The following is a 24413-nucleotide window of genomic DNA, read 5'->3' as shown; positions in this document are numbered from 1 at the left end:
GCCTTGGAGGACGCCCTGGAGGACACCGCCTGGATGTCGCCGCCGGGGCAGCTGTATGACGTCGTGAACCCGGGGCTGTACGCCGGGCAGGACATCACGCCCGTGACGTACAGTCCCTCGGAGCCGTCGGGGCGCACCTCAGTACAGAGTCAGGAGACTGAATTCCCCAGCCCGGTGCAGGACTTCGCCAGTCCAGCCCAGGACTTCGCCAGCCCTGTCCCGGGCTTTGCCAGCCCGGACTTCGCAAGCCCCACTCAGGACTTCGCCAGTCCAGCTCAAGACTTCGCTAGCCCAACTCAGGACTTCGCCAGTCCTGCTCAAGACTTCGCGAGCCCCACTCAGGACTTCGCCAGTCCAGCTCAAGACTTTGCTGTCCAGGACTGCGTCGCATTCGCCAGCCCCGCCTCGGCGCCAACGTCAGTACAAAGTTTGGAGACTGTGAGCTGCAGCCCCGCCCCCACCCCCAGCCCGGCCGGCAGCGTCACCCTCACGGAGCTGAGGACGAACCGGCGCCTCGCGCAAAGCCTGTCGGACCCGGGCTGCTCCACCGCGAGTGCGACAATCAGTGATCAAGTCTGTGATAGAAAAACGAAGAGGAGGAGCAAAGGATCTCAGCCGGCGGCGCAGAGGACAGGAGCCAAAGCCGCCGTCAGGTCCAGTGATAAGGACAAGGACAGTGATAGTGAAGACGACCCTGCCAGCGAGGAGGACGCCTCCCTGCCCTCCGGTGAGTCCAAAGCAGGTCGTTTTTGCACAGTGGGCCAGAAGACCGGTGGAGGTGACCAAAACTCTAGACGCGTTTTGAGCCGCTCTGGCTTAACATCACTCAAACCGAACGATCCCACCAATGGATTCCTCGTTCGGAGAGCAATCCATTGGTGGGGTCACACGTTCGGGTCTTGTTTCATTTAGTAACTCTGGAGCTCAAGACGCGTCCGGGATTTTGAACGCCTCCACCGGTCTTCTGGCCCACTGTCGTCCACTGTGGTTTGCGGGGTTTACAGGGTTCGTGGGAATTGTATTTACTTACCTCCGACGGTGGCTTAAGTTGTTCACGATGCGAATGTGAGTCCCCAACCACCCGCACACACACTGAAACAAAAACAAGAAATTATCCTTCACAACGAAGTGATCACTGCAGATGATGCCCGTCGGGGCAGCGCAATTTATAATGCAATCTGCATTTTCCGCGAACCGCTTTTTTCCGAGTAGCAATGCAAGGCGGTTCGCACCCTTTGAGGTTGCAGTGCGGCGGACACGTTCCAGGAAGGGCGGTCTCAAGGGTTGACTTTAATTGGCTGCGATCTCCGTCAAAGAAAGAGGGGCAGCGAGACAGATACCTTCAGGGAAAAAGATCATGATTGCCGGGTTTGCACTCTCGATTTGCGTGTGTGCGCGTTGGGCTGTTGACTAGTTGAAGACATTTCCATCCGTCAAATGGGACTCGAATCAAACGCGTGGTTGTGTCGATGGATCGCTTTGAAACGAAGAGGCCATCAGTACGCACTAAACGTTTATGGACTTTCATTGTCCATAACTATTGCCACGTGCATGAGTAAGCTTTATAAAATTTGATACATAAATTGGGGACAACATTCCCATATTCTGCAATTTTTTTTTTCATAAAATTGTACCTGATTTATGTACACTTAAAATCACAAAGTCCATAAGCATTTAGAGTGTACGCAGAGGATGATCTTAAAAACTTGCTTGATTCAAGCTTGACGAGAACCAAATGGGTTCCCCTATTCAGTCAAAAGAGACTCGAATCGGACGTGTGACCCCACCATTGGATCGCTCTTTTCACGAAGAATCCATTGGTGGGGTCACAAGTCCGATTCGAGTCCCGCCTTTTTTCCGATTCGCAGGTTGGTAGTTGACCGAAATCCCGTCCGCGTGGCGCTGCGCCACTGCGGCCCCATTTGACTCCCCTAATCCTTTAAGGTACACCCGCGCCGCAACTTCGCTCATTACCGCGACGCCGCCGGTGGCGCCACCGTCGCATTTCCATTTTTAATTAAATTTCAAGTGCGAAATATGAGGCGTGCGCGCGCCGCGGCTTGCGCGGATCAGCGCCAGAAAGATGCGTGATAAATCTGGAGCCGCTTCATTGCGGACCGGAGAATTTATCAGAGAGCTGCACTGCAATATGGTGGAGTCGCGCGCGTCAACTCAACTAAGTCAAACGGGGCGGCGACGAAAAGGGGCGAGAATTTGTCACTTTTGCACCGCAGCGCGCGGCGGCTTGCTTTTCTTGACAGTTTTTAAAACTCCTAAATGATTCACACTCTTAGAACCTTAAGAAGGTAGCATAGGTAAGGTAGAAACTATTTTGTTTGTTGGGCGTGAAATAGTTCGTAAGTCACGAAGTATTTTCTTTGTGAGCTAATGTATGCTTAATATACTTTGTTACTACCTACTTTTCTTTGTAAAGTCTAAAATTTATTATTCAGTTCTGAGAGAACCAGGACACTGCTCGCACCAGGACACATGAGCATGTCAAAACTCAGAGGTAACAAGCGTCACTATAAAAGAAATAATTGAGGAAATTTGTTTTTGATGATATTATTCGACTGCAACGGGGTCTTGGATGTGACCAGGCGGACCAGGCACACAAAAGACGCACTCGGTCATTTCTTTTCCATGCATACTAATACTGTATAGGAAACTTTTATGGACGCAGGGTAGAGAAGAGTCAGTACCAAAATACTCATGAGGTGCAGCCAACGCAAAACATTTGCATATTAAAAAATAAATTACCATGCAACATATGACGACTTGCGAAGCACATCGGGGCAAGTGACCGTTCCGTAGTTCAACAAAGGCAACAGATGAAAATTATTTTTTGCCGTTCCTTAGTCAGCCGACTTGGCCCAGGGCTCGCGGCTCGCGAAATAGACTCCGTGATTCAGACTATTATCCTCCTTCTTCTTCTTCTTCTTCTCCTGGGTGAATCACTGCAGCCTGTTTTGCCATCTGCTTCCTCTCCTTCCGGTGAGCCTTCGCCCGGAACGGCCCCAGGCCTGCCGCAGGTCGCGCACAAAAAAAAAGAGTAAAAAAAGAACAGCCCTTCTTTGATGAATCACTCAACTTTTTTTTCGCTGTCCGTTCGTGAAATTTGCAAGAAGGTTGCGCCAATAGTGACGCGCAAATTTCGGGCGATCGGACCCGAACCATCCCGGCTTGAAATACCCTCGAGAGTCGAACGAAGTTTAGTCAAATTAGCGCCTCATTGCTTATTTGCAGGATGAGGCGGGCATCTCAAAGTAATACAATTCGCGGAAGGACAACCTTCTTCAAGCCGAGCCCACAACGGTCCATCTCTCTCCACTCCCCCTCCCCCCTTCCCTCCGCCTGTCCAGCGCGTGGACACACACGAGCGCGAGTTTTCTCGGGAAGGAGATAGAATGCAGAAAGAAGCCAATAAAACCAGCAGACTGATTCCGAGGGTCCTTTTCGCCGCTCTGTCTCTGTCGCACTCATGGGCGTCCCGCATAGGTACGAGAGAGACAGAGCGACGAGAAGGCCTTTCAGACCGCCGGCTTTTACACGGAAAGCCGAATCGCCGACATGTTTAACCCGCCGTCCTGTTTCACAACGCGTCACCGCGACCGCCTTCGCCGAAAGCGGGTTATGCCTTTAATGAAGCGATGCAGTGCCGCAAAGGAGACGCACAAAAAGCCCGGGAAGGCCGGGATTCGAACACCTGTTCTCGAGGTTGCGGGGTCGGCGTTTCTACGCGCTCGGCCGTCGTGCAGTGAACGCGGCGGGGGAAAAACACGCGGGGCCACTGTCAAGGCAGGTTCACGGACCTCATCATGCCGTTGAATCATCAACCACCGCGGGCTTTCCACTGCGTGTCCCTCCGTATGCAGCAACACACACGCGCACGAAGACACACTCACACACACGAAGACACACGCGGCTAGCGAGGCGTGTCGGCAGGCGGCGGCCGGTCTCGAACCCCGAACCCCAGGGAAGCCCCACGGACACGACATACGCGCGTCGCCAAGGGCGGTAGCGGTAGGCTCTTGGCGCCGCGCCAGGTGCCTTGTGTTGTGTGTCACCCATGGCGCTAGAGCACCGGTGCACAGTGGGCCAGAAGACCGGCACAGGCGGCCAAAACTCTAGACGCGTTTTGAGCTCCAGAGTCGCTAAACGAGACTCGAACCGAACTTGTGACCCTACCAACGGATTGCTCTTCGAACGAGGAATCCAATGGTGGGGTCACACGTTTGGTTCGAGTCCCATTTAGCGACTCTGGAGCCCAAAACGCGTCTCGAGTTTTGGCCGCCGGCGGCGGTCTGCTCGGCGGCAGGCACACCGAGAAACCGTGCGCTGGCCGCGGCCAAGCATGCCGTGCACTGAGTCACCGACGGCGCCGCACGCCGCCGCCGTCGAGTGGGAGGAGAGAGACCGCAGAAACGGGGCCGGCGGCGTCCTCGGGAGCACGGCGTCGACGCCCCCCACTCTTCCATGACGTGGCCGCCGTGGCCGCCCAGCTCGAATGAATGGAGCCGCGCGATGAATGAGTGGCCCCAGCGCCTCCAGCGTTCCGGGGACCGCGGCGGCGGTTCGCGGAATGGCCGCGCATTCCAGCAGTGGGCCCACCTGTCCACGCCGACCGCGGACCCACCGCGGACACGCGTGACGAGTAATGACGGATTCGGATTCACGGCCCTCGTCCTGTAATCCCGCGCCGCGGCCGTGACAGATCGCGAGGACGTGAGGCCGTCTCTCTCGCACTCGCGGGGCGCGCCGCGGCGGTGCGAGAGAGACAGAGCGACCGCTCGGCACCGCCCCGTGCCGCACTTGGGGTCTTCTTGCGGCCCGGGTGTGGGTACACTGGGGTACATGCACCGGGACGTGCAGCGGAGCCAGCGGAGCGGTTCCGAGCAGTCTGTCTCTCTCGCACCCCTGCGGGGCCTGGGGGTCGCCCCGTGAGTGCGACAGAGACGGTCCGCCGGCGGATGTGCCGAGATCGTCGTCTTCCTCTCATTCACGGTGTCTTATGATTCACCCGATTGCAGGGCGGGAACCTACCGGGCACCGAGTGCTGTTATTTCGTGTGCAGGGAATCCAGGACGCGCGTGGCTCAGTCGGCTGGGAGGTCGATCGCGCTGCGGTGCCGGCGGAGTGCCCGGGTTCGACTCCCGTCGACGCACCCCAGCACACAGATTCAGAGAGTCATTTTCGTAGTTCTGCCCGGTTCTGCCTCCCTGGGACTCATGGCGGGCATCCCCGGGCATCCCGCATGGGTGCGAGAGAGACTAAGCGACGAAAACGACTCTCTCGCTAGGGTCAGTTGAGGTACTCATAGGGGTTAAAATGGTACAGTTGATTCTCAGTCAAGATTTTACAATTTTGAACTCGTGCCATAAATGTGATGCTATTATTGTGAAAATAACATTTTGTTTGGCATGAGTACTAACATGTCAAATCTTGACCAAGAATCAGCTGTCCCATCTATACCCCGTGTCCCATAATTACCCCAACTGACCCTTACTGGTGACATGTGGACACCTATTTGAGCTCCAACGGCCCTCAAACAGGGCTCGAATGAAACGCACGGTATACCAATGTGAATGTGAATGAGGCATGCGCGCAAAAAGGGCCGGGCCAGCGCGTCACGCTGGAATGCAAGCTATGCGATCGGAGCGAACCGCACCGCCTGGACCTGGACACGCCTCGGACCAAAATACTGCCATGATGAGAGGGCGTTCTTCCCATTCATTCGCGGTGCCTCTCTCCGTCTCTCTCGCTCCACCCGTCTCTCTCTGCGTATCTCTCTCTCTCTCTCTCTCTCTCTCTCTCTCTCTCTCTCTCTCTCTCTCTCTCTCTCTCTCTCTCTCTCTCTCTCTCTCTCTCTCTCCCGCGCGCTTTCCAGAGAGGTGATTCATCGCTGCGAGACTGGACCGTCGGGGTGACGAGTCGCTGCACCTCAGTGGTCACCCACTTGCTGCCGCCGCAGCCGGCAGTCAGCTGATTGAGCCTCGCTCAATTTTAAAAGAGAATAACCGATAGTTAATTCCTACATAAAAATGACAAAAATTCAATTATTTTAGAATTATAAAAAATCCATCTCTGAGCTAGTAGGACCTCAAAATTTTAAAAATCTCTTTCAGACAAATACCAAAAACATGCCAAAAAAGTTTTTTTTGTTTCAATTTTTAAACCGTCCTTAATCAAAACTGAAATTCTAAAGAAACTGAGAGAAAATCTTAGACCAATGTCCTCGAACGAAATCCAAAGAGCAAATAACTAAACAAGGACACGCTGAATCCTTTGAAAATTGAAAACTATTGGAAACTCCAAAACCGAAAATGACGCATCCATTTTTTCACTAATCTGAGTCCAAACGTTGATCCAGATTTTCGAAATGAGAGCACATGAAAGAAAAAGAAGGTGGAAGAGGGGGAAGGAGGGCAGGGAAGCACCATGCCATACCATACCGAGACGCATTCCTGGTGCCGCCGTACGTGTTCGGCGTGAGAAACGGAATGCAACTCGTTATTACAATTTGGGACAAGATAAACAAAAACAACAACAACAAGAGCCGCGGATGCGTTCCTTTATTAGTCCGCTCCCGATAAAATGCCGTATGGCGCTGGAATGTGCTTCCCTCCTGGAGTCGCCCTGGAGCTAGACCGCCTCCAGGAGGCTCCAGGAGGCTCCTGCAGCCTCCAGGTGAACTGCCGCCCGGGGCGAAGACGGGGCGTGGCGGAGCGCTGGCGGCCCGTGCCTGGGAACATTCTTGCCGGCATCCGGCTCCAGTTCTCCAGCCGGTCGGCGCGAGCGGCGAGTTACGTGACAATATCTGGATATAGCCCTCTGTCTCTCTCGCAACCCCAGGAGTGCGAGAGAGACAGAGCGTGTTCGGCATCAACGTTTGCCGGGGCGGTGTGCTTTGACAAGGAAGGAGAACCCTTCTCGGAAGCGGGTTTTGGCACTTGCGTTCAAGTCATGCTGAGGTCCTAGGCCACCTGTGTGTGTACTCCGCACTCCGTGTACTCACACCCACGCCTGCTGAGCAGTGCTGATCGATTCCGAGATTCGTTTCCGTCACTCTGTCTCTCTCGTACTCATCGGGCTTCCCCTACAGGTGCGAGAGAGACAGAGCTCTCGGAATGAGTCTGCTGCTCCGCCCCCGCGACGGTATTCTTGGCACGACGTCCTGGCCACTGTACTGCTCCTCCTGCAGCTCGCCCGGCTCGAGGCCCGGCTCGGCTCACGACACTGCAGTGTGACGGCATTGCGGCCGGACCCGCCCCAACAAGTCAACGCCTCGAGTACGCCGGGCTTCCTAGAACGTCACGTGACGAGACGAGCCATGAATGGAGCGACGTCACTAGTGAGTCACGAGGATCCGCGACGTCACGGCGGTCAGACAGACAGACGGATGGACAGACTGAGGACAGACAGACAGACTGAAGGGCGTTCATAGAGCGTCACGTGCCGAGCTGGGGCGACGTCACTAGTGAGTCACGACGATCCACGACGTCACGGCGGTCGTCAGACAGACGGACGAACGGACGAACGGACAGAAGGGCGTTCGGTGAAGGCAATACGCGAAATGGATGAATGACGGCGAGATCAAGACTTTCACGCTGTAACGTATCTGAGCTACTTTGTAGTTGTCACGATGAATGAACGAAAGAACGGATAATGTATGAATGAAAGATGAATGAATGGCCATCACGAATACACGAATGAATGAACGAATGATCGTTGAATGAACGAATGATTGATAAATGAACACATGATTGATAAATGAACGAATGATTGATAAATGAACGAATGAACGAATGATTGATGAATGAATGAATGAATGAATGAATGAATGAATGAATGAATGAATGAATGAATGAATGAATGAATGAATGAATGAATGAATGAATGAATGAATTTAAGGTTGAGCCGACTGTTCTCACGCCCAACCGGAACGGAAACCCGATGGAGCGAATGAATGGATGACGGGTCCCGTCCCATCTCCGCGTAATGTGCAGTAACACTCCGCGAGCGCGTACACTGTAGCCCGGCGCCCCGCCGCGGGCCGTGGAGGCAGCGTGAAGGCAGCGTGGGCCAACCGCCAAGGCTACTCGCCGTTTCGGTTTATGAATGGACCGCGACCGGCGCGCCGCCTGCCGGCCGCGCACGGCGCCCTCGCTAAGCCGATCTGACTCAGTGCCGCCACAGGCAGCCGCGCCGAAAAAACAAAAATAAAATCGAATCGCGGGAAGACGAGACGGGCCTCCTCATCAGATCCGTTTCCGGTGCGAGATTTGGTCGCGATTCGCCTTGAGGTCTGAGACTTGCCGGCCTTCCTGAGTCGCCGCCACCGATCGGCCCGTTCGGGAACGCTCGGCTCGACTCGGTACTCGGCGCCCGGCGTTCGGCTCGGCGCGTTCGGCTCGGCGCGTTCGGCTCGGCGTGTTTGACTCGGCTCGGCTCGGCGCGTTTGACTCGGCTCGGCACGCTCGGCCCCGCTCCTTTTCGCGTTGCGTTGGGAGTGATTCACTGGCCGATTCTCGGAACCGCGCCGCAACGCCGGGCCGGCGGCCTGGCTGCCTTGGAGGGCACCAGGACCGACGACTATCTGTCTCAGGTCCGGGTCGTTGTCTCTCTCACACTGCAGCGCAACACCGACCCGGCGGCCCGTGACACGCACGGCAACCTGCGGCGGTAAAAAGTGCGATGGAGCTGCTGGTTGCAACCGCCATAATCTTACTCGGTCTGAGATTCCTGGAAATTTGCAAAAGTCTTATTAGGGCTAAACCAATATAAGCCCATCAAAAATATAAATAAGGTAGCTGACACCACGTTCAAGTATTGTTCTGTTAGGTGCGTTTTTAAGTTAAGGTTGCCTCAAATAGCTAATAAAACTAAACGCACTGAGAAAACCTTTTCGTCTATTTTAGGCTTTACAAAGAAAAGCAGCTTGTTATAACGAGGTATTTTGAGCATACATAAGCTTACAAAGAAAATACTTCGAAATTTACGAACTATTTCTTCGTATAACAAAGTAAATTAGTTTGCACTGAGCATATGCTCAAAATACTTTGTAAGGTTTTAAGTGTGTAATTTTGTAAAATAATTAAGGCGCCCCCAACCCACAACTCTACGCCTAGACTAACCCAGCCTTCGGCTGTCCTAGGGCGCGCGCTGCGTATCCTAGAGTGACTCATCCTGCAAGTGTTCGCCGAGCGCGACCATAGGCGCTGCACGATTCCAATTGAGCCAAAAAATGATCGCGGGCCGAAACGGAGTGACCGTGGGAACGCAGCGCGAGTAGCTCACCACGCTTTTCGCCCGCGGCGGTTATGTGTCCTGCCGGAGGAGCCGGGCGAGTAAGTGGCTGTAAGGATTCGGTGTGGGGCACGGCGCGGCACGGCACGGCACGGCGCGGCACGGGAGTAGAGCCAGCGACTGCCCACTGATCTCCGCGATGATCGGGTCGGGCAGAGGTGAGGGGGAGTGAGACGGAGAGGGGCGTGGCACACCGGCAGGCGCCTCGGGCCTCTCTGTCCTCTCTCTGTCTCTCTGTCTCTCTCTCTCTCTCTCTCTCTCTCTCTCTCGCACGCTCCGGGGCGGCCGAAGAGTGCGAGAGGGACAGAGCGAGACCGTTCGGACACGACCGGGCGATGCAGCGCGACGGACAGCAGGCCACAGTAAGTAAAGTACCCCTTGGGCTGCTCTCCGAAGCGCCCTGGGGCGCCTCGGGCGACCAGGGAGAGACAGGAGAGCTGCAGCAAAGTCGGTAGTGAGCGTGGGAGAGTCCGCGGGCCCACCTGGCGTGTCTGTGTGCGTGCGCGCGCCTGTGTGAGTGTCCCTACAATCACTGAGGTCGTTTGCGGTAATCGACCGAGAGAGCGCGCTGCGGCGCGCTGCGTACGGCGGCGGCGTGCCGAGTGCGCGCGCGCGGCGCTGTCTCCCCTTTCCCTCTCCCTCCCTCCCGCCGGCTGGATGTGTTATTGCGGGCGATCCGGGTGTGATGTGCATGCGCTTATCCCTTCGCCCGTCGCGTCGGTTTGGGGAGGGGCGGGGGAAGGGGGGCGGATTCGCGGAACTCACTGCAGTTTTGCGACCTGCTCGGTGTTGCAGCCGCTGTGCGTGTTCGCCCGCGTGCCACTCTCCGTCAGGGAAAACAATATTTCTGCGCGCCTGAATATCGTTGTCGTTGAACTGATTGTTGTTGTCATCACTGCAAAGTCAGTGGTAGGTTTGCTTGTCACAAATTTTGCACGCCGTTTTGAATGCCAAAATTTGACAAGCTTTGACCGAAAGTCTTAAAAAGCTTGCCAAATTTTGGCCAGCTGGGAAGTATTTCCGGGCCAAGCTTGCCAATTTTTGGCATTCAAAAGGGCTTGCCAAATTTGTGGCAAGCAAACTTACGACTGGCTTTGCAGCGATCATAGATCTGATTTTTCCGTTGAACGTCAACTCCCATTGTTGTTTCCCGTTGGAACCGATTTTGTGGGCCTCGAGCTGGGAAATTGATGTCCAACTTTTTATTGTTTGTTGTCGGGGGTACTAATTGTTATTGTTGTTGAACTGATTGTTCGTTGAGCTGATCGTTGTTGTTTTGGTTGCAGACCCGCAGACATGGACGTCGACGCACGTGGCCACGTGGCTGCGCTGGTGCGCCAAGGAGTTCCACCTGCCGCCGCTGGACGCGGACAAGTTCCCCTCCACCGGCGCCGAGCTGCTGGACCTGGACGGGCCCGGGTTCGAGTCCCGGTCGGGGTCGTCGCGGGCCGCGCGCCTGCTGCGCTCGCACCTCGCACACACGCTGTTCCAGGCCACCGGCAGAGCGACGTCGCCATTGGAGGACGACGTGGCCGCGCTCAGCGAAGGTAAATTCAAAATAGGCATTAAAAGCGCTACTTTTGCCTTTGGCCGAGAGTTGAAGGAGTCGCATCACATTCAGGGACCTATTTTCAATTTTAAAGCACCTGGTGTAAAAGAGTTTGTTGGTGGGCGAACGCTCTGCGAGATGGCTTTGTGAGTTCATAGGGCCCAGCTTGACTGGCTTGACTCCTGGCACCTTGCTATTCTGTTGCGTGGGAGGGAGGGGTAGTATGGTGGGGGAGGGGGTGGGAGAGAGACTGCGCTGGTAATCCCTGTGGATTGAATCGCATTACAAGCCATGCAGTGTTTACACAGTGAGGGGTGAGGCGAGTGACTCAATTTATTCAATAACATGGTGATTGCCCCGGCCTGGCCTTGCCCGGCCTTCCCTGCTCGCCACGGCCGGGAGGATTTCCGACAACAATTGCCCCAACACACAGCTAGCCCAAACGGCGATCGGCCGTTAATTTTGGCGGGAAAAGCCAAGTCGTGATTTGGGGCGCGAGAGCGCAAGTACACCAGTTTATCTCCGCAAGGGTTTCGCAGAGCAGTGGCAGCGCTGGCCCGCCGCGCCGCCCCGGGATTTTCATATCTTTCTATGTGATATGAGCGGGATTTCTGGAGACAGGCGAGGCGTCGAGGAGAGCCCCGCCGTGAGCGAATTCACCCCTCACCTATGGAATTTATGGCCAGTCAACGCGCGTGCTGACAGAGTCGGACAGAGCGTCGCCAGCAAACGGACGCACAAAAGCACGCCGAGCCCGCGCGTTTAAGTCCGGCGCCCCAATAGGGCCTCAATAATAAGCAGCGCGCTTTTCCGACCCAAATCCACTTTTGTCGTCTCTTTTCTTCCAACGTTCCCCGCAGCACGCCCCCCCCCCCCTTTCTCTGTGCCACCGCTCTGTGGTTGGAGAGCTCCCGCTCGTAACTCGGTCTTTTTATTTATATTTTAACCCCGGTCCTCAATATGGCCCCCCGCTGTCACCTTTTACGGCTGGCGCTGCCGTGCCGACCCCTGCCGTCGTCGCCTGGCCGCTCGCTGCCTCGGCTTCCCTGAAAACCTCTAGTTTCGAGTGACTTTTGGACTGGCAAAAGCTTGAGTTTTCTAAGACAGTAGAAATGGGGACCGCCAAGATGGCAGCCCGTTACAATGGGGAGCTCTTACTACGATAGGTGTCCGAGCCAGAAAATCGCAGGCCTGCGAACTGGTTCAGCGTTCTGCAGTCGCGAGGGTGTGCATGGTTTCGGTCTGCTGCGAGAGTGCACGTCAGTGTGAGTGTACATGGGGGAGTGAGAGGGAGCGAGCGCGGTGGTGGCCGAGTGAAGAGACGCAGTGATCCCGGCCTGATCTCCGGGCACCATCCATATGGAGCAGGGTGGGGCTTGGCGGGGGAGGCCGGAGGCTCCAGGCTCCCTGCGCTGGGCCGTGGCGCCGTGGCGCAGGCCAGAGGGCGCGGGCCGCCCCCGGTGGGGTTAAACGCTGCGGATGCTCCGAGGCCACGCCCCCTGGACGCGACCGGAGGTGGACCGGAGGCGGCCGAAGGGCCCCAATTAATAAGGTCGCCAGACCGGAGAGAACCCGAGTCCTCCACCCGATTGTGGGTCCGTTCGCATCGGACACAGCTCGCAAATAGCAAAGGGTAGGAGGGTGTCAAGTATCAATTTCTGAAAGAGAACTGAATAACAATGCATGCATCTGAAAAAAAAACCACCCGTTCTGAACGTCAGGTCCTAACGAGAAGTGCAGGAAGGTAGCGTGCAAAACGAAGAGCAGGAAGGAGAATGGGGCGTGGAGGAAGAGGAGGATCCGGCGGCGGAGAAAGAGGAAACAGAGCCAAGGTGAGCAAATCCCCCGCCTTTCCCTCGCTTCCCGTTGGAGGAACCATCTAATCAAGAATACAATATCGGAGCTGCTCAGGAGCACCGGGGGGTCAGGAGGGGCAGGGCAGTGCAGGGGGTCATGATGGGGCGGGACGTGGCCCAGGTGGGGATGCGTTTTCTGTAATCACTTCAGCCCTTGCGTCACTGCCAGTCTCAAAGGTCAATCCCTGTTCAATGTAAGCGATCGCGTCACTGCCTGGCTAGGCTAGCAAAACAGCAATTTAAAAGAACAACAAAAACACCCGGTGGTGGTGAGAGGTGCACCGCAGAGACACAGTAGTTGCGCGAAGCTCCGCGGCCGCTCTGCACAATGAAGTGAGGGGGTGGGGGAGTCCCGGGGTGGGAGGAAGAGGGTGCGTTATAGCCATCTTCGTTGTTTTAAACAGTCATTTATCATGCGAGGGGCTTGGCGGGGCTTTAGCGTAAGGTCTCCCCGTATCCACGCGGGCTGAGGCTGCGGAGCGGGCCAGGGCAGGCTGGAGTCGCCCGCTGGAGAACGTTGGGCTGGAGCCAGGCTGGAGCCAGAGGCAGGGGGTCGCAGGTCGTGAGGGCGGCGTGCGTCTGCGTCAAGTGGAGGTCACCGAGGGCAAAAAAGGCCGCCCGCACTGTCAAGAACTTAGGCTCACCGATTTTTACAACTATCTTCTTCCAGTTATCCTAACCTAACCTAACCAATTTAGTTCTGTTCCTATGCTAAACAGGGCATTGCAAAAGTTCTAGTGTATTTGCTATACCTCCTGGAATGCCTCGAAATTTCCGTCCTGCTGGATGTTCACCGTCATCTCCTTGCGAGACGCTACATAAAGCAAGCATAGGTCGCTTTACCGCCAATACCGCACGGTTTAGCAGGCACACACTTGCCCGGCACTTCGACGGTTTAATCAAGTTTTGGTTTACGGCTCCGCGTCTTGAGCACCTCGTCGTGGCGTCCTATCTCGGCGAGTCTACTGCCAAGCGTCTTCAAACACGAGGACAGTTTTCGTCTTATTAAGTTGAAAGCAATAGATGTGAACACCCGTATGCTGAACAGCTAGGGAAGTCATAGGAATCAGTGTGACGTCAAATGGGGCAAAGTTGACAAAACTTGCCTCTGCGTGAGTGGGTCAGATGAGAAAGGAACTGCAGGGAGGAATTGTCGAAAGCGAGCCTCTCTCTCCACCCCGGCTTCCACTCCCCGCGATATCCCGCTGAGCTCGGCGCCGCTTGCCACTGTTTGGTATTCAGGTGGGGTTCGGACCGCTTACTGCGTGGCGCCAGAACACCCCATAATAGAAAGAGCCGGCGGCCCCTTGCAGTCCGGAGGGAGGTGTACGTCAGCCGGAAAAGAAGGCCATTTACTGCGGAAAGGGCAATTAAAGAAGAAAGGTCGACAGGCAAGGGTAGGCCGCACTGCTTGCTGATGGCATCAGGCCGACCTGCCCGGCCGCCGATTTGTCAAAGAGGAGGCCTCTGCCACGGCAGCTGGGGCGCTACCTCAAAATGAGTTCAGGAAAGGAGAGAAGAGGCTCTGCCGTGCACTGAGTGCCGATTTGAAAGCGTCCCAATGATGACTTTGTCCGAACTCACCAGGGCCAGGCTGATATTTTAGTGATTACAGTGTGATTACAGTGTCTGCAGTTAGACAACCGCCAGCAGCATGGTAGTTCTTTGCCGCCACGGTACACAAGTTCTCACTCGCACTCTTTTTCAAGCACTGACCGCCAGTAAAATTAATGAAGCGTCTACCTGAAATGTTGCACAACTTGCTGACACTTGCCTGCGACTCGGCTTTACCACTCCACCCCAAAACGCGCCACTCTGGCCGCAAGGCCCACATCATTAACCCCCCGAGTGGCGGCGTGACATCTTGATGACGCGGTGCTTGGCCGCCGCCAGCACGCTTATGAATTGCACGCGCGAGATCATCATCAACTAGACCGTGATTATTCACCCCAGCGTGCCACAGCACGGCGCGTGGTTACACCCTCATAATCGTACGTCTGGGGTGGGGAGCACTGCCACTACCTAGAGTACCTTCGTGTTGTTTTGGAATGGTTTCTTCTAGGGTTGTGTGACGTTGTCCTGATTAGTGTACTGACTTAAAACCGAAAACTTATTTAAACCGAACTTAGTCCAAAATTTTCTCTTGGATAACATTTTTTTGTGACGTGTGATGCCTTGAAAATCCAACAGGGGTGTCAAACTGATCCTTTCTAGAATCAAATAACTTGATCCGCCGATCTTAGTTTTTCAATTAACCGGGCACCCTTCCACCCCCACCCCGGCGGCGGGGTGGCGCCGCGTCGTGGTGGGGGTCGCCCTCCAGGGGATGCTGCAGGGCGGAGCGGGCGTCGCGCCTCAGTCTCCCTCCGCTCCATCAACAAGTTGGTGGTCGCGCCAGTGCGTTGCAATCCCCAGCAGCGGCTCGCGGCACTCGTGATACTCGCGCGCGGCCCAGTGTAGTCCAGAAGCAGCCCGACAACACCTTGACTAAGTCGTCATGTGAGGCGGCGGCCTCTATCCCAGGCTGTGCACGGATACCAACAAGTCTAAGCTCACTCCTTTCTCTGCGGCCATGTCGTGGAAGCGGTGCCATCGGCAATCCTTCTTCACGCACTCGCGGACGTAGGGGCGGCCCGCGCCGCGCGCTGCCGAGCCATGCTGTCCCTATGCATCTCCATGTTCGAAGGTAAACAGTTAGCATCTTCGTGCAACAGCTTGTTTAGCATCTTCACGCAACAGTTTTTGTTAGCTCGAGCGATTCTCGCTTCAACTACTTTTTAGAGTCATCACTTCAGGTCCGCGACACACGCCATACACTGTTCAAAATTCCGCAGTTTGGCAGTTTGGATTCCGAAGAAGAATTCCAGAAAGATCTCCGTGAACTGGTGCGGAAAACATGAACGGTGCCTACGTAGGTTGCAAGCTTACTGACGGTCCAGGCAAATAATAGACCAGACCTGTCTCGTACTTTTTGTACTTTTTCTATCAGTGTAACCTCCTGTTAGTTCCGTTCTTGGTAGTTTCTTTCCTGTAAGTTCCACCCCTGTTTGCAGTTTCGTTCGTGACCTTTCGCGTGGACTGCGGCAGCCTCGGCAGCCCGTTCTCGACGGTCCTCTTCTCCCCCTCAGGACGTTTCCACTGTTGACCGGCCGGTCCTTTTCAATGAGTGTGCTTGATGAGAGTGAAGCCACACACATCCTCGCCACACCACCGTAGGGCTTCCGGCCAGCTGTCCAGAGAAGGAATCAAAGATCCTGGGTTCGAATCCCGGCCGCGGCCTCGCCACTTTTTCCACGCGATGCCGGAGAGGAGATAAAGGGATTTGTTGACGTTTTCGGCGGGGACGGCGATCGAACCCCGGATGACCCCATCACCGCTCCTCGACCCCAACCGAAAGGGTTGGCCAGAACGAAGCGCCGTCAATAGAATACGAGCCGTTTGTCAAGGGGTCCGTGGTATCGTCCTTGCCCGGGGGCGAGCGGTTCCAGAAAGGGGTGATTGCCAGAAAAGTGGCTGATCTAGCTATTAAGGCTAGAAAGGACGTTTCGTGTTGCGATCATTTAGAACGAGACCCTTAAACGACATTAAATGGTACAATATTGCAACTGACAAAGGGTGGCTATTTTCTCCGAAAATACAGATTGGATTACAGTGAAAAGTTACACAATTTTTCCACGCACCAAATGTTATGGCACGTGACTTTGTCCAATGGATTGTGCATTTTTAAGCAGACCCGATAGTGAAACCATGTTATCCCACCTGGCAGGTGAGGCAAGGCGTCTAGTAAAAGTCCAAATAGCAGCAGGCGTCGGACAATACTAGTCGCCTGGCGGGAACGAAACTGTCTCATCGTCGGATGTGCTTACAAATTGCATAAGTCGTTAGACAAAGTAATGTCCCGAGGGATTTAGAATACAAGAGCTCATTTATGAAAAACCATATTAATTTGAAATTAGTTAAATTCGTCGAAGCATAGTGCTTTTCTTGTAAACTAATGTCAAAAATGACCTCAAATTGAACGATTTTCATCAAAATTTGGTACATTTTCACGTGAAACTTGACGTCATTTCGCTCTGATGCTGTCCCCCTGTTCTCATTGGGCCATCACGCACCAGGACCGCCACCTTAGCAGCGATTAATTTGCAAACCCCACCAAGTTGGTGGTCCTGTTCCTCCAGCCTCCCCCCACTCCACCGGCGTCGCCAGCGACTCACCACGCCCCCGAGCGCCGCGCGTGCGCCCTGGCCGTCCTGGCCGCGGCGAGGCTGTGCGCGGCGCGCCGCTCTCTCTCGCTCTGCGAAGCCCCTGCGCCCCGCGGTCCGCCTCTCACTCGCTCGGCCGGGCCCCGCCTCGCCCTCTCTCGCTTGCTCTCGCGCTGCCGCCCGCCTGCCGCCCGCCTGACGCCGGCCCCGCCACTCTCTCTCTGTCCCGCAGACCCGTACCAGCTGCTGAACGCGGCCTCCTCCCGGTTGGTGGCCCAGGGCTCGGGGCAGATCCAGTTGTGGCAGTTCCTCCTCGAGCTGCTCGCCGATTCGTCCAACGCGCCGCTCATCTGCTGGGAGGGGACCAATGGCGAGTTCAAGCTGGGCGACCCGGACGAGGTGGCGCGCCGCTGGGGGAGCGGAAGAGCAAGCCCAATATGAACTACGACAAGCTGAGCCGCGCCCTCAGGTGAGTTTCACTTACTTCAAATAAAATAAAATTTGAAATTTAAGTTTGAAAAAAAAAATGCCTATGGTACAGTACAATGGAGAGTCGGCAATGGGTAAAATTATAAATAACACAATACAGACACATAAAAAGCAAATATTAAAAAAAATGCTTTGAAAATAAATGACTGTGTGAACACATTCACTATGTCAGTTTTCGCTAAAAATGCGCAACCGTCTAACCACGGTAAAAATGGTTTCTGGTTTACCCAGGAACTCCCTGGAAATCACTTAAGTCTTTACTACAGGTTTCCTGGGAAAATCAGAAACCAAGACTTCTTTTCATATTTTTTTAAAAGAAAACGTCAGCTGTTTGTAAGTTGGAGCAAGGTGTTTCCAAAAACAATAACCCTATTTTGGCAGTGTCGATAATTGGTAGCGTGTGCGAAGGGCTCACGCAGGGCGAAAGGGCACAGCCGGCCCAGCAGCCAGGACTGGATCCAAAAGTTCTTCCGAGAAGCGCAGGCCGCTTGTGCGGCGGTTTGTTATTCTAAAAGCAGACCGACTCGACAACCTGACAAGCGGGTCACATTAATAAGATTGCGCAAATGGTGGGTCTGCCGAACGTATTAAAAAAAGAAGAAACACACTGTACGAAAGGAATTTTGATTTTCTGTCTTCAACGAGGCGAATTTCTTCGGCCACGCACACACCCGGCACGCGAACAACAGACAAGCTTCTGAAAATGATATGAAATTGGTAAACGTTGTTGCAGGTACTACTACGACAAGAACATCATGACCAAGGTCCACGGCAAGCGCTACGCCTACAAGTTCGACTTCCATGGACTCATGCTCGCGTGCCAGGCGCAGGCCCAGGGGGGCGCGGGGGCGGCGGGGGGCGGCCTGGGGGGCGGTCTTGGGGGGCCTGCCCTCGGCTCCAGCCACCTCGGCACCACCACTCTCGGTGGCAGCCCCCTCAGCGCCTACCCCTCCAAGTACCAGCACCACCCCGGCGACCTGGGCTCCGCCCTGTACCCGCACAAGCTGCAGAGCTCCAGGTAAGCGGGCAAGCCAGCGCGCCGAGCCGCGCCGAGCGCACGGATAGCGCCTGCGGAGGGACGGGGCGGGCAACCCGGCGCTCGCGGCTGCGCCCGTGCGGCCTACCGCGGCAGGCGCTAGGGTCCTAGACTTGACTTGAGGAGCTAGACCGCAGCGCACAGTGAGCCAGAAGACCGGTGGAGGCGGCCAAGATTCTAGACGCGTTTTCAGCTCCAGAGTCGCTAGGTGGTACTCGAACCGAATGTGTGACCCTGCCAATGGATTGCTCTCCCAACGAGGAATCTGTCTGTGGGGTCACGCGCTAGGTTCGAGTCCTGTTTAGCAGCTCTGGAGCTCAAAACGCGTCTAGAATTATGACCGCCTCCACCGGTCTTCTGCTTCACAGTGCAGCGAGAGGCATTGGCAAGACTGCGCTCAAGACCACTCTGCTGTTGATGAGCAGCTGTTTGATGAATGAAACTTCTTGCAAGGGAGAAGTGGGTCCTATTTCCAACTGCGGTTTGAGACGTGCACCTGTTTGTGTTGCAGGATCTCCCCCGGGCAGCCCGCCACGCCCCACCCCCAGACCCACCTCCACCCGCACCATCCTCACCCTCACCACCATCACCATCACCACCACGCCATGGCGGCGGCCGCGGCGGCTGCGGCGGGTGGCATCCTGTTCCCCGGGCCGCCCCCGCCGCCGCCCTACTGGGGCCACTACTCCATGCAGCGGTACGCCGCCCCCACGTCGCCGTCGCCGCCCCCGCCGCCCCCACCGCCCCCAGCGCCACCCTCGTAGCGTACTGCGAGGACTTTCCCCACGGATCTCATAAGCAAGCGACTAGCTGTCCTGCAATTTTCCTAACGCGAACTGACTGTTTCTGATAACCTGACTTGAATGCAAAAGCCTGGCTCACGCGCCACACTGCAAACTGTACAAATTATTTTTTAAACTTAGTTTCCTGGAGCGTTTTGTGGCCTGTAAGTTGGAGCTCCAAAGTCTGTAGGAAACCATGTACCTCAATAACCACTTTTGTTTCTCTCTCACATCACCGGTGTAGGTAGTGCAACTTTCTTCTAGGCAGCACTCGACTTATAATTAAAAACAAAGTACTATATTGATGCGGCACAAGAGACTTAGTTTTAAAATAAATGTTTACAAATTACTTCATAATGATCTGCCAAGCGTTCTGCACATTTTTGAGCAATCGCGAACATTCCCCCTGCCTGCCCAGAAATATTTCCTTCGTAAGATATTAAAGTATAAAACCTCGAGCCTAGTGATATCAGAGTGCTGAATTCTCTGTAAATGTGATTTTCGTGCTTTTAGGAACAAGGGATTTATTGCAATGTTTTTTCAATTAAACTTAAACTTGTTGTCCTGTCAAGCAATTAGATTGTAACGGTGCACAGCTGTGCGATGTAATACTCTTTCTCGTACTTTTTGTTGAATCTCTTTATAGTACAAGATCATTGATCGTTATTGGAAGTGGCAACCCACTTTTCCTACTGTATCATAAGAACACGACAAAATGCGTATTATTGTTTTTTGATTTCTTTTTTGTAAATATACATGTCTTCGTTAATAAATATTGTTATACAAAATATTTGTTGCATTCCATTCCCAAAAATTTCACACAACTTCCGAGCCTATGCTAAGTTACCAAAGAAAATGTGGTGAATAAGTCAAGTCGATTAACTTTACATTAGTTGTTTCAATCTTGTTTTACAACTATTTTAGTTACGATTCGTTTCTCAAGCGAAACCCGACAGAAGCCGAGCCGAGGCAGCCCGGGGCAAGGCAGCCGCGCCTGTCCGCCGGCACACTGACGCGGGGAGTCGTTTTCGTCGCTCTGTCTCTCTCGCACTCATGGCGCGTCCCGTATGGTGCGAGAGAGACAGAGCGTCGAAAACGCCCCTCGGCTCACACGTGTTCCTGCAACCGCAGACGACATCCGGCGGCCCGGGGCGGCGCCGCGGCGTCGCGACCACTCCACGACGCGTCAAACCGCACCAGGGCGGCACGCGAGGAATTGACTGGTGACAAGTGTGCCGCGGACAGTCAGACAGGCAGACAGACAGGCAGACAAGCAGACAGACAAACATGCAGACAGACAGACATGCAGACAGACAGACATGCAGACAGACAAACATGCAGACAGACAGACATGCAGACAGACAGACATGCAGACAGACAGACATGCAGACATGCAGACATGCAGACAGACATACAGACAGACAGCAGCCACACACGGTGGCTCTCCATCACCTTTTTCACTTCCAGGGAAGTCGTCCGCCTCGCAATATTGTCCTGTTTGGATTCCGATAAGCGGCGAGGCAGCGCGATCTGGTCCTTTATAGCTCGTGTCTGCCAGCAGACTGATTCCGAGAGTCGTTTTCGTCGCTCTGTCTCTCTCGCGCTCACGGGGTGTCCGGTGTAGGTGTGAGAGAGACAGAGCGACGACAGCGACCCTCGGCATCAGTCTGCTGGCAGTCCGACCGTGGGAAGAGTGAGAACAGCGGCACCTCCCAAACGACGTCTCCATCGGGGCAGGAACCACGCGGCTCATTTTAGGACGCGTCGAGCAGACTCACTCCGAGAGTCTCTTTCGTCTCATGGGGCGTCCCGTGAGGTCGCGAGAGAGACAGAGCGACGACAACGACTCTCTGAACCAGTCGGTGACTCTGTGACGCGAACGCAGTCCAGATAGGCGAGCGGGCTCCGCGTTGTCGCCCTGGACCCCTGGGCCCCACGCCTCGCCGGCAGAAGTCGCCTCCGTCGCTCTGTCTCTCTCGCACTCATGGGCCGCTGCGTGTAGGTGCGAGAGAGACAGAGCGACGAAAACGACCCTCGGAGTCAGTCTGCGGTTCCTAGAAGCGCCGAGCCGGACCACCGCTATTTTATAGCGCGGGCCCGCGAGACGGACTTAGCGAACCACTCGACAGCGTTCTCTCTCGCGGCTCAGGCGGCAGGGAGCAGAGAAACATTGAAAACAAAATTTAACGAGTCGGTTCATGAGGATCACGGTCGACCGCTGCTGATTGTGAGGGCGAGCCTTGCCACTCGCCCACGCCCTGCCCACACGCCACGCCAATCGCCCACACGAGGAGCCAGGTGGGCGTCGCGTCGCGGCGGCGTGGGCAGTACCCACCGGGCAGTACCGCACAAGGCGTGGGAAAGAGAGAGACAACCTCTTGATGCGCCGAAATGAGAGTGCAGTCCTGCCCCGAGCAGCCCGAGGGCGCGCGGTGCGGGTGGCACACTGCCTGCAGGCTGATCCCCGTCTCTCTCGCACTCACGGCGAGTCCCGGGGCGGGGCCGGCGGAGCCATGAGTGCGAGAGAGACGGAGCGACGGCTTGGGAACGCGAGGCACAGCCAGGCGCCGCCGCGCGCTATCTCTGTCTTCATCGCGCTGCCTCGCCTGGCCTCGCCTTTCCCGCCGATCCTCGCTGGACCTGTGAGTGTGAGTCACCGGCCGCCACTTTGGTGGCCCCCTCGCCGCCCAGCGGACATCCGGTGGCCGTGCGCGCAAAGGGGTCGCTTTCCACTGTAAAGGTCCTGGGTTCAAATACTGTCTAGTACAATTTTTTTCGATCTTTGTTGTGTATCGGAATGGTTGGAATTGTAACACCACAGCACTGCAGCGCCGGTGACAGCCTACTGGCCCAAAATTGAGAAGTCGGTCTGAGTGCCGAAGCTTGGCAAGTTTGACAAATTTGAGCTAGGGTGACTTAAGTGGGAAAGCTAATTAAAATCCATTTGCCAATTTTTGGAATTCAAAACAGCTTGCCAATTTTTGAGGAAGCAGACTGGCCACCGGATTTGCAATGCGGTGTCGGTTGGCTTTTTTTTGAACCCCCAACGAAGGCGACCGGGGTTCGAGTCCACGCCGTTCTTAATTTTTTCCCGTCCCGGCGGACTGGACTGCTGCAAATGACTCTGTCATCGGGCCAGCCTTCACACGCCGTCTAACCGTCCAGGGTGTGCGATCCAGTACGGTCATTCTCTTCAACGTGCAGACTGATCCCGAGAGTCGTTTTCATCGCTCTGTCACTCTCGCACTCATGGGGCCGCCCGTCCCGGTGCGAGAGAGACGGAGCGACGAAAACGACTCTCGGAATCAGTCTGCTGTGGAATCCACGAGCCAACGGCCACCGACAACACGCCGTGCTTGATGGCGTCCGGCGGCTACTTCATTAACCGTCGGAGAGGGCGTGAGCGCGGACGCGCCGGGACGCGCCGGGACACCCGGAACTGGATTCCTTAAATCAAAGTAGTAAATGACTGCACTGATGACCGGGCTGCCTGCCTCGCATTCCAGGTCGGTGATGTGTGGATTTGAACTCCCACACACCGCCTGGAGTCCGCCTGGAGTCCGCCTGGAGTCCGCCTGGAGTCCGGTGGGCCGCTGGACGACGCCTGGACCGCATTCCAGCATTCCAGCCAGTGCGAAGCCCGGCGAAGCCCACCGAAAAGCGCGCCACCTCCGACCCGCCGAAAGGGCCCAATGGGCTTGGCTTAACCACGGGGCACAACGGGACTAGTCTAGGAACGGCTGCGCTTCCTGGAATCGCCTCATGACACCGTGGGAGACCTCTGCATACCAGCAGGCTGATTCCGAGAGCCGCTCTGTCTCTCTTGCACTCATGGGGCGTCCCTGGTAGGTGCGAGAGAGACAGAGAGACGAAAACGACTCTCGGAAGCAGTCTGCCGAAGCAGTAAAAATGGGGCCCGATGCATCGGCTGATTCCGGACGCCCCCCCCCCCCTTCTGTCTCTGTCTCGTACAACGTCCGAGAAAGACAGCGCGCCAACACACTAAACGAAGCCACCCTGCAGAGCAACGTCGCCCCCCGCCCCCGGCGCCACCCCCGACTCAACAGGGAGTACGGCTGCAGCGTCGACACGCCGCGCGCAGAGACTCCACGGCCAGGAGTCGGCGGCGATACCCCGCGTCTCGCGCCGAGGCCCCTTGCGACCGGGGTATCGCCAGGGACAAGTCGCCCGGTTTCGCAGGCATCCAGCAGATGGCGGCAGCATGGCCAACCCACCCCAGAAAATCCCCCGGCCGGCGGCGATAGATGGCGCTGGCTGCATCACTCGGCACCGTCGAGACGCCGCGTCCGGGACCGGGGTAAGTACACTGTTAGGGGGTGGGAACTCAGCCCGTCTCCGCGGCGACACGCGGAACAGCCAGCACCGACTTCCTCCACGTAAGGGCAACCAGCGCGCCGCCGCGGTAGGCAACCCAACGCACGCCGCTGCCGGCGCGCCGTCCACCAGGCTCGCTCCGGTGGCCGTTGGGTTGCCTACCGCGCAGGCGCGCCGCCCTGTCTACGCCGCTCGGCCTGCTCCTTGAAGCTGTCTGTCTTTAGACTGATACCATGAGCAGCTAACGTCACTCTGTCTCTCTCGCAGCTATACAGAACGCCCCGCGAGTGCGAGAGAGACAGAGACACGAAATTGACTCTGGGAATCAGTCTGCGGGCTTGCGATCCAACGCAGAACGTGCCAGGTTGAGCTGCACTCTCGTCTAGGACGTTCGAGTTTAGTGAATCCAGCTCACAGCCGTGACTGGTACGAAATAAAAAAACATAACCAGCGCTGTTTACCGAACGGAAATTATACCCCGCGGTGCCTCGCGGGCAGAGAGAGAACAAACAGAGAGAGAGAGAGAGAGAGACGAGGGAACGGTCATTCTGACTCAAATCGGGCCACGGGCACGCCCGGCCGACCGAAATTAGAAACATCCCCTTGGCCGAGGGGTGGGTTGACACTGTGCCACACGTGTGGGTGCCAGGTGTGTGTGTGTGTGTGTGTGTGTGTGTGTGTGTGTGTGTGTGTGTGTGTGTGTGTGTGTGTGTGTGTGTGTCGGTGAGCGAGGTCCAATAGAGACGTATATCGAGGGCATTATACGCACCGAGGCCAGCAGTAATTACACACAGTCAGAACTGACCGTTTGTCATGCCCTTCCCTTCCCACCCCCACTTTCCCCATCCTTGGGCCGCC

At 55.8% G+C, this 24413-nt stretch overlaps 1 protein-coding gene across 1 annotated transcript in view; it reads left to right on the top strand.

The window, feature by feature from the left end:
* The window catches only part of LOC117639050 (DNA-binding protein D-ETS-6-like), a 20175-nt gene extending 252 nt beyond the window's left edge, over window positions 1–19923 (top strand). The window contains 8 exon segments of the mRNA XM_034374407.1: window positions 1–727; window positions 10593–10853; window positions 17146–17328; window positions 17331–17382; window positions 18136–18420; window positions 18950–19000; window positions 19734–19791; window positions 19867–19923. The exon segment at window positions 1–727 is cut by the window's left edge and continues 252 nt beyond it. Coding sequence (XP_034230298.1) covers window positions 1–727; window positions 10593–10853; window positions 17146–17328; window positions 17331–17382; window positions 18136–18420; window positions 18950–19000; window positions 19734–19791; window positions 19867–19923 — 1674 coding nt within the window.
* Window positions 19924–24413: the final 4490 nt, after the last annotated feature.

This window comes from Thrips palmi, unplaced genomic scaffold (genome assembly GCF_012932325.1).
Source record: "Thrips palmi isolate BJ-2018 unplaced genomic scaffold, TpBJ-2018v1 HiC_scaffold_10, whole genome shotgun sequence".
NCBI classification, from domain to species: Eukaryota; Metazoa; Arthropoda; class Insecta; order Thysanoptera; family Thripidae; genus Thrips; species Thrips palmi.
This window is presented reverse-complemented; position numbering and strand designations above follow the sequence as displayed.